Consider the following 19,227-nt stretch of genomic DNA (forward strand, 5'->3'; position numbering starts at 1 on the left):
GCGCTAAAGAAAAATAATAGTATCATCAGCATATTGTAAAATAGAGAAACCATCATCCACCAAATGTGGGACAACTCCAGAGATCGGATATTCAACTTTTGCTCTCTTAATTAATATAGCTAACCTATCAACAACTATATTTGTTATAGCTTTGGATCTGAGATTTTTTGGAAACCAAAAATTCATTAATATGAACTAATGATATGTAATAACATAGGAATGAATCATTTTATTTATATTTTTAATCAAATATAAAATTTTAAACTACTTTAGTTTAACTTACAAACTCTAGATACAAACATGACCTTAGTCTGCAGCAATAAGGCACTTGAACGACTACACCTACTATGATTGCTAAGAGAGTGGAGCTTTTGAGTGATTGGAATTGGAGTCTATATAGCACCAAATTCTCAAGTAATTTAGAATTTACCACCATGTGACTTTTAAAATGTGCCTCTAGGATGAGAATTTTCTTTGCTTTATGCCACCCCATCCATCTAACCATATTGTCTGCTATGTACCTCTACTGCCTGAGAAAAGTTAGCTCGACCCTGACCTTTATCGTGCTGCCCTCTTAAAATTGACCCTGAGCTCAATGTATTGAGCTCTAGGACAATGGAGGTCGAGCCAGCAGCGTTGAGCGGCGACATCGGTAGAGGTTGAACCAGTATCCTGAAGGTAATACTGGTGACGTTACTCCATGTGACAGTACACGAATATATATAGTGGAGAAGGAGCAGTGGGTTGGGATGTTGTAATGGTGGCGTCAATACTACTCCATATGGTGGTAGTGAATAGGAATAGCATGGTGATGGTTGAGGTCAAGCTATTGCTAGGGCATGGTGGCAAGAACACTGAGCGACAATGGTGGCAATAGTTTTTGACGATAGTGACACTGCTAATGACCATGAACATACATGACATGAACAATAGGCAAATGGACTGATTGACACGAAACAAAAACAAAAAATCACATCTCTCGAAGTATGGATTGAATGGTAAATCCTGAAATGCTAGCAAATTTGGTGGTGGTACAGGGAATGTAGATAGGAAGAAGACGGTAGGAGAAGAAAGCTGCTATCGCTATCCGACGTACGTGGCGGAAATCGGGAACAGGCCCCACGGCCCGGAGAATTTCTTTCCCAAAACCCTGACCTTCCCCAATCCTCCGCCGCCGCCGCCGCCGCCGGAGATGGACTTCCAGGTCGTCGTCCTCGCCGGGGGCACCTCCGAGAAGCTCTCTCCCCTCGTCTCCAAGGTCCTCCTCCCCCCACCCGTCTTTTAACTGCGGCGCCCTAACTGACACTCTTCTTCTTCTTCTCGCACAGGATGTCCCCAAGGCACTCCTCCCCGTCGCCAACCGCCCCGTGCTCTCCTACGTGCTCGACCTCCTCGAGGCCAGCGACCTCAAGGACATCATCGTGGTGAGCGTCCGCGCGCCGTGCGGGCGAGTTCCTGCGTATCTATCTGCTTGGGCTCGGCTTGAAAAGGTTGCGGGGGATTGTGGCTGATGCGGGTGCTCTCTTGCTGTGCAGGTGGTGGAGGGGCAGGAGGCAGCGCGCCTCGTCGGAGCCTGGGCCACGAGCGCGTACCTGGATCGCCTTCTCGTAGAGGTGAGTCCGAAGACTATTTGGCGTTCGGCTGATTGAAGTATGAGACCCTAGGTGTTGCCCTTTTGCAGTCAGAATCAGCTAATTTATATCCAAATTAGATGCTTCCTGATTCCTTAGATATCATGGGTAGATATGGGCTAACTGTTGCCTCAATTTTGCCTAGTTTGTAAAAGTTCTCTCGTTGAGATATCATTGAATCATTTTGGTCAGGTTACCATATTGTAGATGAATTCCTTTTAATTTTCCCATATGAGGAAATTTTAAACTGTGATGACCTCGTGGTGCTGTGCATATTTTTACAGTTGTGTGCTTGTTTACCTGGGCTCTCATGAGGAAATTTTAAACTGTGACGGCCTCGTGTTGCTGTGCATATTCTTACAATTGTGTGCTTGTTTACCTGGGTTCTCAAGATTTGAAGATAGGTTGAATGCTGAAGGAGTTACGATAGATTGAGCACTATGATATAATCAGTTTACCTAGCTCCAAGCTGTTACCATTTCTTAGTGAAATTGGTTGGCTAGGTGTATGTGCTGTCATAAAAAAAAAAGCTGTGTATGATTAAAAAAAAAAGCTGTGTAGCTATTGGTCTAAATTAATTCAAATGACGCCCCTCCATGTTCAACATATTTCCAATCTACTATGAATTGGAACCAAAGGGAAATCCCAATACCAGATTTGTATCGCGAAAAAAGAAGCCAGTGTCTGCTAACTGCAAGTTTTTATCCCAGATACAACTTTTTTTATTAGAAACTGCCACTGGACTGTATTCCCTTTGTTTGTATAATTTAGATTGTAGTTATTGCACTTTCCACACATGTGTTGTCTTAACTTTTAAGTTCTCAATATGGAGGCTAGCAGTCTAAATGGTTAAAACTTACAATATTTCACATAACAATAAACTGTGACCGTCTGTAGTTTAACTAAATAAACTAATTTCGTTCTTTAAGATGTTGACTATGAAACTTAGTTCATTTAGTTAAAGTAGAGCCTGACACACAGATTACCCGTGGGTCAACCCGCACCCATCGCTAAATAGAGGAACATAGTGCATCTCTGTTAGTTTTCTTTTGGGTTTAATATCATACTTTTTTTTTTCTTAGCACGGTGTGGTTGATTCATCGGACAAATTAGATGGACATATTGTTCTGCCAGCCACGCTTTCAAGAGCACACACAGAAACCACTTAACAGTGACTCCCTTCTGTCAGCTATTCATTTCCTGGGAGTTCAGACTGATGGTTAGGTTCTTTTTATAAATTTACTTAAGAACTTTTGGGCGAAGGATACACCGGAAAAGAAGAGGAGCCTTTGTTCGTTTGGCGTTCGTTGGGGTTGGGGATTCATTGCTCGTTCAGTGATTAGATTCATTGCTCATCGATTTAGTAAAGTAGTATCTCTCAGATATTGTGAATTCATTCAGCCCACATATCTTCCCTGTTAAGTTGTTAACGTGACCCTTATCTAGTTTTCCTTGCTTTTGGTTGAATATTTGATATTCATGACAACAGGTAGTTTTACATTGGTTTGTGGCTAACTGGTTACTAGAATATGTATGTGTCTGAGCATATTATGATCCACTCTTCTGCAGTTTTTTCACTTGGTGATACCTTTCAACTTTTATCGAAATGAAACTAACTGAATATTATTGGTTCATGTAAATCCAGTAATATAACATCTGTCAAAAGTGCAAACTCTTTGCACTATCTAATCATTGTTTTTCATTAATATATTATGGTATGACATCTTCGGTTTCTGATAGAGACACAGGCCGCGTTCGTTAGTGAGATGATAAGGTAACTTATCCAGTCACGGAAAACGTAGTAATAGATTAGTATATGATTAATTAATTATTAATTATTAAAAAAATATAAAATAGATTAATATAAATTTTTAAAACAACTTTCCTATAGAAAATATTTGCAAAAAATACACCGTTTAGCAGTTCGAGAAGCGTGCGCACGGAAAACGAGAGGGGTAAGTTAACTTACCACTACCGCCGAACGCGGCCACAGTCAGCACAATATGTTGCTAAAATCCTCCTGTTTTTAGCTTCTCCAACTACTTTGATTCTACACGTGGATTTCATTTATATTTTTGTGTATGTGTTCTCTTCTAATCGTTAGTTCAGTTACGTGTTAGGTTTTCGTTCTGTTTCCTCAAATTAAAACAGGTCCATGTGTATAGCACAGTATATTATAGGGACTGGAGTATATGTTTAGCAGTCTTTGGTGGTAACTTCTGTTTCTCTTGTGAAGGTTGTGGCAGTTCCAGAGGACATTGGAACAGCAGGTGCATTACGGGCTATTTCAAAGCGGCTGACTGCAAATGATGTTTTGGTAATGCTTTTATAAAACATTAAGAATGCCAAAATATGCATGCTGAGTGTAATGTAGATACTAATGCATCACAACCTTGTTACAATAGGTGATTAGCGGAGACCTGGTAACTGATGTACTTCCTGGGGCTGTTGCTGCTACTCACAGAAGAAATGGTGCTGCTGTTACTGCTTTATTATGTTCTGTTCCTGTCAGTGGTCCTTCAGATGCTGCTTCCTCTGGAGGGAAAGATAAAGCTAAAAAACCAACTCGACTGAACATAGTTGGGCTAGACATCACAAGGCAATTCTTGTTGCATATTGTATCAGGTTTGCATAATGTCTTGTTTATCAAAGTAGATTAATAGCTGTCATTTATGAATCATGATTTATATGCCTGTCAATCATCACTTGCAGGAACTGATGTTGAAAAAGATGTTCGTGTTTACAAGCGAAAAATTCGAGCTGTAGGTGAGGTACGGAACATGTAGCTTTGTATATGAAGTGATGTTGTTTCCTAAGAGAAATATATTGTCACGTCAAACTTGTTATGTGCCATAACACATGACATGCCACAAAACATCTGGATAAAGAATATTTTGGGTGTAATAGAGATTTGGCAACTTAATTTTAGTTCTTGGGATGACTTTCTAATAGATTGATGGAGCTCAAGACCTTAGTATCTCTATTCATTTGGCACTTGGTAGGCACAATTAAATTCAAGAAATGTAATTCAATAGTATTTAAGCAAGTAGTTAAATGGAAGGGAATCAATTTTCTTGTTCTGAAATGCACCAAACCATGTAAACCTACTGAGGCAGACACCATATAGCAGGCTTCAGCATATGATATATGATGCATGGTACGTACTAGCAGATCGTTTAATATGGCAGTGGCGAAGGGTAGAATCAGGCAATAAATAAAATTAGGGCACTGAGTACATTTTATTAGAACTATGGGAGGGGCATCATTTTATGTTTAAACTTCTGTTTGGATGACACCCAAAAAATGCAGGACTTCAAGAATGATAATAGATCTCCATAGGGAAATTTCATAATAATGCATGAATTCGATCCTATGATCCAAATGGGCTTCATAGGAATTATTTCTTTTCATTATAGGATTCAAAGTTCTCCATTTGTCTCTTCCAGAAAGGGCTTCATGATTTCTATTGTGGATACATTTGCATTTTAAGGGATTCTTTATTTAGGATTTCATTTGAATTTTAACTCATCCCCATTTCCCAAACGTAACTACCTAATCCAAACACATTCTAATGGATGGTTCACTGACTGACTGAAGCAGTATATCTTAAAAATGGGACCTGACAAAGTAGGGAACATTTCTCTATCAACCTTCTCTTCAACTTCAATGCAGGAGACTCAAATTTGCAGTTTGCAGTAAAAATGTTCTTTGCATTGTAATCTTAACTAATCATCATCCTTTTGCTAGATGGAAATCCGAAGTGATTTGATGGATGCACATTTGTATGCTTTTAAGAGGTAGATCTATTTACCTTTTACTTTGTTTGGTGTTGCAATGTGCAAACCAGTAATACCTTCTTGTTGGTGGTCACAGGACAACGTTGCAGCATGTACTGGAAGAGAAAGACGCATACCGTAGCATTAGACTTGAAGTCCTCCCATACTTAGTTAGGAATCAGTTGGTATGTTCATCTCAATTTCTTGTTGTGTGATGGTCTTTATCTAAGCATTTTTTAATTTTGGTCAAATTTGTGTAGAGATCATCGCCATCAGGTGGTGAGGGAACAGTCATCGATGAAACTGGCGATGCTGCAGTTCCATCCAACAATCATTTACAGTGTCTATCACAGCATCGCATACTTGCTCCATCTGCTTTCAAGAAAGATTTGTTATCAGCTGGAGGAACATATAGGTGCTGTGTTTATATTGCTAGTAAAAACAAGTATTGCCATCGGTTGGACTCCATTCAGGCATACTGTGATATTAATCGAGATGTAAGGATTTCATCCTATAGTAAATGCCTATATATTTGTTGCAATAATGCTGCTCTTACTTGAAGGCTAACCATAATTTAACAGGTTGTAGGGGATGCTAGTCACTTGTCTGGTTATTCCTTTTCTGCACAAAACAACATCATCCATCCAACTTCTGTGCTTGGGTCGAAGACTACAGTGAGTCTGATTTCATAGTAATTTTTGTTTTAGCACCATGCCATGGTTACCTGAAACACATTAAAAAAATAATAGAAGCTAAATATAGAATGCAAATGTTTCTATTCTATCAAGTCCTGCTGTGCAAACTTTGTTGGATTGAAGATGATAATGATCTCTGCATACAAAAAGTAATGTATGTTCCATTTTAACACGGCCCCTGAAATGATTGGATCTTTTGACATTACCAGTACTTACAATAGTATTCCTAATATTTTTCTTACAAAACCAGATTCTTTAATTATATACTTTTTTATGAGAAGTTCAGTATGTTTGGTTGATATTGATCGTTGGAATGATGAATCTGCTTTGTCGTGTGGATATTGAGGACACTATGTTTTTAAGTTTTGTTGGTAGACTAATGAAAAATAGCACTTCCGTCTATTCTATTTGTCAACATTTATTAAATGGCGAGCTTCTATATTGGCTTACTTTCCTTGTAATATTTGATTATTTAGATCGGACCACAATGCATGCTTGCTGAGGGTTCACAGTTAGGTGACAAGTGTAGTGTCAAGCGATCTGTGATTGGTCGGCATTGTCGAATTGGTTCAAATGTAAAGGTAATAATACTAATGCTTCATGCCAATTTGTTACAGATTTCATTGTTCTACTTGCTATCATTGTTTTCTCCTGCCATTATTTTTATACCGTAGTTTCCCATACAATGAAGTTAGTAGGTCATTTAGTGGAACACTACAACCAAGTACTTCTGACTTTGTTGGTTTGAACATTTCACTGTTATGTTCATTTGTTTTAGATTGTCAATTCTGTCGTGATGAACCATGTGGTTATTGAAGATGGATGTCACATCCAAGGTTCTGTGGTATGCAATAATGTGCAGCTTCAAGAACGCGCTATTTTGAAAGATTGTCAGGTACCTATTTTCCCCATCTTTGTACAATGATTTTACTTGAACTCAGAAGTGATTAAAATTTTAGGGGGGAAGGGAAATGTTTATTCATGTCAAGTAAAGTTTCCTTTAGTTGATATTGTTTTTCACCGTGGTATATAAAATAGAAATGAATAATTTTATACTTAGGTTTTATACAGAAATGCCACATTGAATTTGTCTTTATGATGAAATAATTCCAGGTTGGAGCTGGTTATATTGTAACGGCTGGTAGTGAATACAAAGCAGAATCTCTCAGCAAGAAAGTAGAGCGATTTTGATACTTCTGGTTGAATCTTGAACGATGTTGTTTGCTGAGTCAGATACATCCGTACAACAGGAGGTAAGAGGGGAGGGGGTAACCTTTTTTTGTTTGTTTAAATGGTTGAACTGTGACCCCTAGAAAATAGTGTGCTCTTGTCTATTCTAACAGATGAGCTTGGACAGTTGAAGCTCGTCTAGCGAAGTTGATTCATGTTATGACTAAACTCTCAGTATCAGTTTATTCGTAGTGTTTCTGTCACTGGTTTGCAATTTTATTTGTCAATTTGGGTGATGCAGTAATGCAATTGGTATCCCCAACGTTGTTCTGTCCGCTATTATGTTAATAATTAGTTTCTTCGGCGACTTTATAGCTTACAGCAAACTTAATAGGAGGGGTCCTTGGATGATTTGCCATCCTCCCGGATGGCGTATTCTCAGATGCCACTTTCTTTGTGAACTTTAAAGGTGTGTTTGGTTAGCTGGACTTGCTTGGATTGGAGATGACCACCTAATTTTTTGTTATGTTTGGTTCACGGGCGAAGCTAGATAGGTAGTCCAGGAAAGAAATATTCTATGAAGATGCTGGATGGGTGTATCCGGCCAAATTGGCTGGATGAGCTCATGTACCTTCACTACACCTTCACTAATGGTGTTCATTAGTGATTGTTTAGTGATAATTAGCATATTTTGTTATTAATTAGTAATTAACAAGTTTACGTTAGTGTTAATTAGTGATGATAGATATATTTCATCGTTAATTTGTACTAATTAGGAAATATTTATGTTAGATTAATTAATATTATTATTTATTAGTAATTAAATATGTTTATCCCATCCATCCTCATCCAACCAAGCAAAACATTGGATCGTCCCATCCATTCAACCAAACATAAATCCGGATCACCGTATCCCTAAAAATATGGATGGCCATATCCAACCCCACTTTGACCATCAACCAAACACATCCTAACTATTTTGCCACTCGTCCTATATGGTTTGTTGATTCAGTGCTACCTTTGTCTAGTTTTATAGGATTATAGCTATATTAGGATCTCTTATCTTGATAATAACTATTTTTTAATTGTTAATTTGAATTTAAAATTTTATAATTATATTTTTACATGAAAACCATTTAACTATATTCTAAATTGTACTTGTTCATAAACTCTTTTCTATATAATATTTAATTTATAATTCAAATTCCAGATACTTCTAAATTGTATTTATATATTGAAAATTATTACAAATAAAACAATTGATATTAAAATTGATATTGAGGAAAGAGTTCATCTATAAATACAATTTGTAAACAACTAAAATTTCAGTGAATCAGATTAGAAATACAATTTAAGATTTAAAAATAAAAAAGGGTCCATGTGTAAATTAAGAGAAAAGGTCAATATATAAATATAATTTAGAAGTATCTAGAACTTAAATTATAAATTAAATATTATGTAGAAAAGATTTTATGAACAAGTATAATTTAGAATATAGGTAAATGAGTTTCATGTAAAAATATAATTTAGAAAATTTAAAATTCAAATTAACAATTAAACAAATAATTATTATCAAGATAAATGATCTTGTATAGTTATAATCCTATAAAATTAGACAAAAGTAATGTTGAATCAACAAAACCAATAAGACCGGTGATAAATAGGTAAAGTTCACGAAGAAAGTGGCATTTGGGAATGCCATCTCCCGGGAGGATGGCAAATCATCCAAAGTCCCGAATAACTATCAGCTATAAGGTTATATTAGAGTTAACACGTGTAATATGTTAGCTTTATGGTTGCCTTCAATATTTTTCTCATATCTCCTTTTCTTATATATTTAATCTATTTAACTTGTATGATAGAGCTGGCTCTTTCCTGAGTGCTAGCACATTATATTTTTCGTTCTCTCTCCTCCATAGGCTTTCATAGCTAGTTTATAGCCTGCAATTGTACTTGCTCTTATTTGCTACTGCAGTCTTGGAGCGTGCTCCCAGGTGTATCGACAACTAGTTATTATGGGTTTAGCTGCGGATGTCAAAGCTTTCGTTTCATTCTATTCTGTTGAGATAGCAAATATCGATCATTTGGTTGTCCTAGAGAATTTCGGGTACATTCTTTTATTTTAGATAGAAGAAAAGTTTTATTTTTTAAATTTTTAATAAACAATTTTATTATAAATATTTCAGGTAAATATTTTTACCATCTAAGGCCCTGCTTGATTTATCTTGGGATTATTATAATCTGGCTTATTAGAAGTAAGCTAAAACAAGCAAATTAATTAGTGTAACAGATTATCATAATCTAGAAATCAGATTACATAATCTAATAAGTTCATCCAAAGATGCTTTTTTGGATTAAAGACCCATTACCCTTGATACATCATAATAATTATTAAACCTTATCATTTCTTTCTAATTTAGCTTATAATAATCTAATAAGCTGATTTAATAATCTAGATTACAATAATTTCTACGTGAACAAATAAGGTCCAAACCTTTTTACCATGTCACCCTTTCCTTTCCGTTGTTGCAGAAGAGCGGTGTTGCAGCTACCACGGCAACTACCCAGCGTAGCAGCATTGTTGTCTTGTCACACTAGATCGGTTTCGTGGCTAAAATGTTTAGGTGGTGAAAATGTTTACTAAGGAGATTTAGTAATAAAATTACCTATAAAAAGTTTTTTTTAAAAAAAAATCCGTCCAAGATTCTTTGATCGATCGTCATTCTCTATTCTATTCCTTAATCACCTTGATAACTGCGATCATTTGGCCATTACGTCCGTTGCATGTGTACACTACTTGTGTTTGTTAATTATCTAACTGCAACAAAATTAAATCAAGGGCAAAATTTACAGTTGAGTTGCGGACTAGCGACAATGGCGGCAGTGTTTCGTAGCAGGTCCAAACATTACTAATACTTATCTAAAATGTACCTGTGCGTAGAATATTTGTGAGCACCAAGACTTGAATATTAATGGGTGAAGTTATAAACCTGCTATTCAACCACATCTTTGATGCCTACCTAAATCTTTTGTATTTTGTATGGGTGATCGCTAGTATGGTGATATATACCCTCTTGTACTCCGTGCATTTCTTAATGTATACGTTGGATGGTGTATTTTGTACTATTATATTTGGGATGATCACTATATAGTATAAAATTTCTTCCAAACTATATATCTGATTTTATCCATAGTGATCTAGGTTATACTAAGCATGGCTAAGGAGAGTCTTATTTCTAGTAAGGTCACGAGTGACACGAGCTAGTCAAATTATTACCTAGGTTAGAAGGAATTAATAATTAAGTAAACATGGTCTTAACAAGCAGATAGGTATTTCCTATAATTCAGTTTAATTTAATAAATCATACACTTTGTTGAGCAAAAGTAAATCATTTCATAATCTGGGATCAAACTGATCAAGGTTTTGGACATGCGACTTGCCTAGCCTCTTCAAACATTCTTTTGAACACTTTTGTCGCGGTCATGGACTTCCAAAACGAAAAAAGAGGAAAAACCCTAATAAAAACCACTGAAGCAGTTCATACGAAGTAAACAAACATGTAGTGCTCAAGCTTAGAATAATTTTTAGACCTAAATAGCCTAATTTGGAGTTAGTAGGAATTGGTTATGAATTTTATAAGTTTTGGACCGTTATAATAAATTTATGAAAATTTATTTAATTTATGATGTTATTAGTGCAATTTATGGCATTAGCCGAGAGGGACACGACCTTAGCCATTGACCCATGCCAGTCGGTGACTCAAGGGGAGAGCGGTCCATGGTGGACTGGGTCCATAGGATGAGCGTGCATGCGCACCACGCTGACGTTATACGGTGGCCACATGAGCGCCACGTGGCCAACACATGCTGATGCGGTGGCCATGGGAACACACAAGCGTCAGCCACGTGGTGGGCACGAAGAGATGGTACCTGGCAGCAGATCGAGCGGCGTAGATAGGCACGAGGGCCGATCCAATGGCTTCACGCACATTGGAGGTGGTTGGCTGTTGACAGGAGTGGTGCCATGGCCGGTGGCATGCGCACACAACTCGGAGCTCGCTAGTGGTGGCACCCAAGAATGGGAAGGGAGGGGAGGTCGAGGAGGGTGCTAACCTCGGGCGATGGTGACGGGAAGGGGTGATGGAGCTCGCCGGAGTAGGGACGGGTTCAGGTGAGCAACGATGCTAGGGATTTGACATTGAAAACATCTCAGCGAGGGTGAGATGGAGTGGTGAAAAGACGATTGAACCCTATAGATGGGTTTTTATAGGGCTAGCGTGGGCGGGCAACGCGGAACAGCCACCAACGGCCAGTCGCCGAGCTGCGTGAGCGCGGGCTAGCGTGCACGTGCGTGGCTAGGGTGGGTGGCGGTTGCATGGTCGTGTCGCAACGCGCACGGACATGAGCGACAAGGAGCGGGCACGGGCGGGCGGATTAACCGCGGCGACGTGAGCTACTCCTCCCAGCGAGAAATCGGATATTATGCCACTCCCAAAAGAAGGTTTCACTAGAATGCCACTCCGCAGAATCCTTTGTTAAAATGCCACTCCCAACCGACGGATAACATTTATTTTGTCATTTTTTGAATTTGGATCAATTTTGCCTCTTCTCACCATGTGACATACTAAATTGCCCCTGGCTGAGAGCTGCTGCACTCTTGCCTCAACTCCAAACTCTACTGCGGCGGTGGAGGAGAGGGCGCTTGCGGGAGAGGCGAGGGCGCAAGCGTGGGTTGGACTGACGCGGGCAGGAGCCGTGGAGATGTGTTAATGCAAGAATTTGGAATTAGCTGTTGGATAGAAAAACGAGAGAAAACCATTGAATTGGACAAGAATTAAAGCAATCGGACTAATCAACTAAAAAGGGAATTGGATAAGGCCAATGAAAATTGACTTGGATTAGAATGAGTCTGATTGTGCCCAGAAGCAATGTAGCTAGATTCGGGAAGTATATAAAATCTGTAAGCAATACTTGTACATATTAAAGTTTGTTTTAGGCAGTTTCTTTAAATAGAGTCTATGTGTAATCAATTAGGTAATAGATATGAATAAATATCCAATTTTAGTTAGTTTCAGGGGTATAAATACAATACCTCGTAGCTTGTAAAGACATCAACAATCATATGATCAATACATCTTTTGGCGCATCTCCACAGCTTTCGACAAGAGTGAGCTCTCGGCGCGAGATTTGTCAGCTTTGCATCGTAAAGTCGTGATTGTCAGCCCGTTGGATTGGTTAGATAGAACTGTCTCGATTTAGTTCGATCATATCTAGTTTGTTCAACGGTTTATTGAGACTTGTTATTTCGATCTATTTATTAGTTTAGAGTAGTAGTTGGTTCTCTATCAAGGTTATGCTAATATTTTATTAAATCTGTTGATATGAGTTTTGCACACCTGATTTGTCTCGGTTTAGTCTGATCAATCTGTTTTGCCGAGTTTATGTTTACAAATTAGATTGAGTGTTGCATGGTTTTTTGCTAGAGCCAACCTTATCCTAAGTAATCTATTAGTTTATTCTTTAAGTTCATATATCATTATGTCTTCTATAATTATAACATTCTAAACTACGCAATTTCTCGGTTTTGTTCAATCTATGTTAGTTTGGTCCAATCTGGTTCTAGAAGTATGTTTGATCTATCGAGTTTAATGGACCAATTGATAGATTACGCTGGTTTAATAGTTAATTATCAGAACTTGTAATTTTTATCCTACAGTGCACAAACTTGATTTACTCATTGGACAAATCCAACGGCTAAAATCATTTTCATCAAATCATATGGTCCGCGTTCCATCTACCCTCCTATTTACCGGCTCCCAAAATCAGGCGCACATTCCATCTATCCTCCTCCTATATCAAATTTAATGCATTAAATCTCGGTCAAATATAGATTCAAAATTCAACGTGTCATAAAAAAACCGAATGGAGTATTACAAATACCACCATGTCAGATCTCGGTCAAATCTTCGTCTAATGGATCGTCTTTTTCAAAGTTTTTATACAAACATAGAATATTATACGTCATTCTTATAGTCCATTTACTAATAATGAATCAAATTCATAAATAATAATTTTTATATGTATATATATCAACACGAATGGTCAACCTTAGATGTTTATATGTATGTTAGATGATGTACCAACTATGGGTATATATATATATATATATATATATATATATATATATATATATATATATATATATTAGATCCTACTACCAGGTGTAGCTACTTCCTGCACGTCTATGATGAAAAACATTTTCATAACTGTTTCTGCTCCCACCCAACAGAAAGTATATACACTATTAAATCTCATATGAATGATATATAGTTTGTACTTTCCGTTGAAAGAGAAGAAATATGTATAGAGGTGTTTATGCACCTTAGACGTAAAGGGAGCAGCTACACCTGGTAGTAGGATAGAGGCTTCATATATATATATATATATATATATAATCTTACTTATATGTACATTCAAGTTGACAATATTAAATAACGCGAAATATTTTTCACACAGTGGTATTTGTAATACTCACCAGGTGTTTTATACGTATATATCAACACGATTGAATCAATAGTGTCAAATAAAAAAAAGAATGAGTATAAAACAAATTTTGTAATATATACGCACATATGTTATTTAAATTATAAACATGTGTTTGTTCAGATTGACTCATGTAATTGTGAGAGTTATTTTTGACATAGTAGTATTTGTACTACTCCGTCCGGTTTTTTTAGGCGGCATTAAATTTCAGACCTATAGTGATAAAATATATTAGAAACTTTCTATAAAATATAAACTTAAACTTGTATTAGAAACTTTGTATATGTCATCATAAACAAATCTTTCTATATATTAGAAACTTCCAATAAAATATAAAATTATATAGTATATAGCCCAGATAGTTATGCTATATATACACATACACGCAAGATTTATAACTAATTGTATATAATATTTTTTTATTCTATTAGATTGTGATAAAAGAACATTGTTCACTGGGATTGCACAAATTACCTAACTAATTCATTTCACATGAATTAGAAGATAAATCGTAATTGCATTGTCTTAAGAACTGATGCTCTCGTCTTCAAGAAAGATTTCTATTTAGTAGACATGCCTTAATAGCATAGTGGAACACATATGGCCATGAAATTCGTTTGATTGAATATTACTATGGATAGATAAAATTGTGCAATGTCTGAAACATAAACTTTATGTCGATCCATTGATTTTTATTATTAAATATCACTATACGTTAGTGACTTCAATCGAGTTAAGGTACAATTAGATCTATTTTGGAAAAAAATATTTAACTAACAAAATTAAATAAGGTATGAATGAAAATATTATGACACAGTAGCGTTAACACGGGTATATTGCTAGTTTATCTTGATTTCATGCTTGACCATGCTTAAATCTAAACTGCATTGGTTTAGTACGATCTAGGTTTAGCATGAGCATGCATGCAATTATTTAATATTGTTATGTGCTGATAATTACTCCAGTAATCTAGCTTTACAACGTTTGATTTACACTGAACCCTCTCGGCTATTGATTGCATGTGTGATAATTATTAATTCGGTCCGATCGGCTGGTTAATCATGAAACCGTCTCGGTTAAGTCCGATCTTTCAAGAAAGACTAGTCGACTGTATTAGTCAGTCATTATCATACTCATCATTCAGCCGATAAGATATTTGTATATTACATATCGTGAAGTTCCTACAAAGCCAATTGTCTTAGTCCATCGGCTACGGGCCTAAAGCGATATCGACTATCAGGCCGATAGAATCTTTGGGTTTAACGGTTTATCCTTATTTTTTTTATATTTTGTTAATTATAGGATCAAACTGACTGGCTTTTGGAACCGCAACCTGGAATTTTTCCAGATGATTACACTTGCAAAATGGAGATTTGGGAGGAGTGGCAGGAAAGGATTATCAGAAATCTTCTTTTTATCGGCATGGAACATTTGGAAGCAGAGAAACAAGCTTATTTTTGATGATATCAATCCATCGTTTCACTTACGGAAGAACCTATTTGCCAGAGAGCTTCTTGCACATATGTGTAGAATGAAGGATCCCAAAATAGTCTATTTTTGATTGGTTACAAACTTTATAGTTTTATTCGGTGTTTGTCATTCTGTAATTATTTGTAACTCTATATTATTAATGAAAAATCACTGCTAGGCAAAGTCTTGGCAGTTTTCATGGTAAAAAAAAACTGACTAGCATGTCTGGTTTTTCTAAGAATTTAGGTCTTGCATAGAAACGATATAAGAAATTCTTTCAAGCCTTCGTGTATGACACGTCATTAGTCAATTTTTGACGTTAACAGGCCGGGGGAGAGAGGAGGGGGAAGCCAGCCTGTGAGAGAAGGGGAGAAGGCTTTGGGCCGAAAGAACTTGAGCCAACTTTTGTCCAAAAGGAGAAAAGGGAGATTTTAATTAGTTACTCTTATTTAAATAATTACTGAAATGATATTGATGATATTAAAATCATATCTTGAGCTCTGAGACTTCTGAGAAAATTCCACCGGATATTTTATGTCATGGAGAATATTTCAAAAAAATCCATCCATGATTTGTTAATGGAAATTTTGTTTCCTTCATTAATTCACTTGTTAATTTAGGTCATAATTGAGTATTATTTAATAATTCTTAAGTCCCTGAGAAAATCAGGGAGTGACAATAAGTTTTTGTAAGATCGCACTGATGATTTACAATGAATAAGTCGGCAAGATTTTGATCAAAATTTGTTTTATTATTTAAGATTTTATGATAATCCGTGTACGTTATATGTAGCATTATTGTGATAATTTGTGCTTGGAATGTTTGTTCGCTGTTGCTCAGGTGCAAATGCTACTTGAGGGTAGGACAGACTCCACCTCTCCTCACACAGACTTCCTATATATTACAATTACAAGCTTTCTAAATTAAAAGCTATCTTATGTATTATAAAGTGTCCATATGTTAGAAATTACATTTCCAATTAGTAACAAGACAAATACTTGTATACATTACATACTTTATATAAATATATACTTATAAACTTTCCAATTATAAAGTTCCTATAAATATGCAATATATACCTCCTGTTTTTACACTATTTGACCCTTTTAAATGCAAATTACGAAAATGGGCTGGTTTTAAAATTTATTTTAAAAATGATTAGTTTGCATGCGCAATGCCCGATGGAGCAAAGGTCCTTTATCTCTACACCAATGGGATTGGTGCGGAGGTCCGTGCCTCCTGGATACGGATGAAAACGGACCGAATACGGTCGGAAACCGGCTCTATCATATTCGTTTTCATATTTTTTTTCGGAATCGAAATCGGAATCGAAAACTCGGATATGAAAACGGAATCGAATATTATCGAATACAAATATGGAGTGAATACGGATCGAAACGAATACGGTGACAAATATTAATCGGCACATAAAAACCTCTTAAACTAAGCTTCACGTATGTGTTGTCGCTGAAAATAACAATCAATGGTCACACACGTAGGCCTGGGAATCAATCTTAGACCATTCCAGTGCAGGACCTAATTCTTAGAGATACCGGGCGTGCCAGTTAGTTTGATCCTATAACTGACAAGATATAACATAGAAAAAGCAGTTAACCCTGAATTCGCTATCGGCCGGATAACCGATACCGCTCCAGGATCCTAGCCGATAGACCAGACGATCGACTTTACAGGAATTTCATGATAACAGGTAAAATATGCTCAATCGGCTGAGTCAGAAGCAGGATAAACACCAGATAAGTCAACCAGCAAACTAATCTCAAAAGATCGGACCCAACCGAGACAGTTTTAAGATTACTCAGCCGATCGGACCGCTCCAACATTTATCATCCGCTAAATTGTTAGCCGATATAATACTAAACATGGAATTTATACAATAAACTGGAACATGTATACTAATTATTCGCATAAAACAACATTAACTAACAACATGTATGCCTGTACCAGATCTAGAAGATCGAACCTAAGCGAGACAATACAGATCTAAGCATAACCACGCATGATATCAGATAAATATCGTAGCATATGAATAATAAGATAACAAAGCAGTGTAATCTACCAACCAATCTATCAAACTCAGCCGATCGGACAAACCTCCATAACTAGATCGCACCAAACACATAGATCAGACCTAACTGAGACAGTATGTGACCTAGCGCGATATAACCACATAGGCATAAAGACCAGCAAGATTAATAAACCAGTCAATGAATTACTCAAGATAACGCTGGCTAGAACTCCAGCAGCGAACCCTCGCAGGCCCCTAATCCAATCTGATAACATGAATCAAGCAAACCTAATTGATCGGACCAAACCGAGACAGAATTAGATCAGCAAGACTCACGCGAACAGATCAGATAGAAGAACTTACGTGAACTTGATCGAGAGCTACCATTGCCTTAAACCAAAACAGATCAAAACAGTGATAGAACTCAGCCCGCCGATCAACTAAATAGAAGATCGGATACAACCGAGATAGTTCTGCCTTAATTGATCGACGGGTTTTGACGAACTAGAACTTACATAGCGAAGCTGACAAACCCCACGCCGAAAGCTCAGGCAAGTCGATGATTTGAGGCGATGCGCCAAGTTCAATTGATCGAGAGATCTTTTTACAAGGATCCCGGTCACCTATATTTATAACCCCGGGAGATAACTTAACCGGATAAGAATCCGCTACCAACTAACTTTACATTATTCGGACTCTAATTAAATAACAGAATCCTAAACAAACTTTGAGTTAAATCCTAATTAATCTACACGGACTCACGGTTAACTACTGAGCTTATCTCCAGGCTCCGAGCCCAATCGGACTCCCATTCTTGTCTGATTCGAACTCTATTGGCTGCAACCCTTTTGCGTCCAGCTTCCTGTTCCCAGCCGATTCGATCTTTAACCGTGTTTCAATCAATAACGCCCACTTGCCAAAATCTGGCGTTAACAGTATCATTGAAGAAATACAACTTGTTATTTTTTTAATATAAATATATAACTTATTAATATTTTTAAATATAAGTAATTACTAATACCATAAAAAGAAATATCAGTTACGGTTGTATGGTCGTGGATGCCTAGACTACTTGAAGCCAGTTAATCAGAACCAGCTAAGGTTAACACTAGTTTGGCTGTTGGGATGGACTTCTTTAGGTCGAGCTGATTTGATTGAATGGTTAATGCATAGGTCTGGATATCCGGAAAAAAATCCGGATACTATCCGACGGATATCCGAATCCGACGGATATCACCCGTACCGTATTCGTTTCCGTATCCGAAAAAAAATATCCGAATCCGATTCCGAATCCAAAAATTTCCAGAACTATCCGACCGAAGCTATCCGAATCTAAAAAACGATCCGGTCGGACGGAAATTATCCGAATCACTTTCAACCCTACTCTTGGATGGGCCACATTGAGTCAGCAAGGTCCGCATCGAGTCCTGGTGTGGAGATGAAGGACATCCGTGCCACTGGGTGGATTGGAGCAAAATGTTTTATTTTTCAAATAAGTTTAAACCGGTGTATTTTCATAATTACTTCTCAAGAAGGGTCAAATATTGTAAATTTTGATACATTTATAATAAAAGTCTAATTATAATATTGTGGCTGACATAGCAGCACAAGTTAGCATGAAACGACATTTGAATACTGACAACGATGACAAGATAATATTGTGTTCATGACCACATCACAGCAGCACTCATCATTAATTGATCAAGGCTTTAAACCACTATTATAGGATGTCAAAATAGCCAAATCACTAACAATACCATTAAATAAATAGTAAATAGTAATGAGTATTTAGGTTTGTGCGAATAAATAAATAAATTTAGGAATGAGCATCGTTTTTATGTGAAATAAATAAATTTCTTGTTCATTCGAATGATATATCTTTGTGAAATATTTTTTTAACAATCGAAGGATAACCA

General features: G+C 36.8%; 1 protein-coding gene across 5 annotated transcripts; it reads left to right on the forward strand.

Annotated features, from left to right (window-relative positions):
* Positions 1 to 1,086: 1,086 nt before the first annotated feature.
* On the forward strand, positions 1,087 to 15,403 carry LOC102709092 (translation initiation factor eIF-2B subunit gamma). 5 transcript variants are annotated; one of them, XR_001550595.2, is made up of 14 exons: positions 1,087 to 1,258; positions 1,329 to 1,424; positions 1,536 to 1,613; positions 3,868 to 3,948; positions 4,037 to 4,256; positions 4,344 to 4,402; positions 5,379 to 5,428; positions 5,505 to 5,592; positions 5,668 to 5,904; positions 5,989 to 6,081; positions 6,579 to 6,683; positions 6,881 to 6,997; positions 7,216 to 7,355; positions 15,118 to 15,403. XR_001550595.2 is itself a non-coding variant. In XM_006656881.3 (13 exons), exons 1-13 carry the CDS (start codon positions 1,193 to 1,195, stop codon positions 7,291 to 7,293), a joined length of 1,368 nt encoding a protein of 455 aa, XP_006656944.1. In that variant the 5' UTR covers positions 1,087 to 1,192; the 3' UTR covers positions 7,294 to 7,495. The 5 variants fall into 5 exon arrangements, 1 of the variants encoding a protein (XP_006656944.1); XR_001550596.2 differs by having other exon boundaries at positions 15,164 to 15,402; XR_001550597.2 differs by lacking the exon at positions 15,118 to 15,403 and adding an exon at positions 9,805 to 9,870.
* Positions 15,404 to 19,227: the final 3,824 nt, after the last annotated feature.

The sequence above is a fragment of the Oryza brachyantha genome, chromosome 6 (genome assembly GCF_000231095.2).
Source record: "Oryza brachyantha chromosome 6, ObraRS2, whole genome shotgun sequence".
Taxonomy (NCBI): Eukaryota; Viridiplantae; Streptophyta; class Magnoliopsida; order Poales; family Poaceae; genus Oryza; species Oryza brachyantha.

Coding starts and splice junctions, on each gene's coding strand:
- LOC102709092 (XM_006656881.3), top strand. CDS start 1,193: ATGGACTTCCAGGTCGTCGTCCTCGCCGGGGGCACCTCCGAGAAGCTC. Junction 4,257..4,343: donor CTTGTTGCATATTGTATCAG/GTTTGCATAATG, acceptor CATCACTTGCAG/GAACTGATGTTGAAAAAGAT. Junction 5,593..5,667: donor ACTTAGTTAGGAATCAGTTG/GTATGTTCATCT, acceptor AAATTTGTGTAG/AGATCATCGCCATCAGGTGG.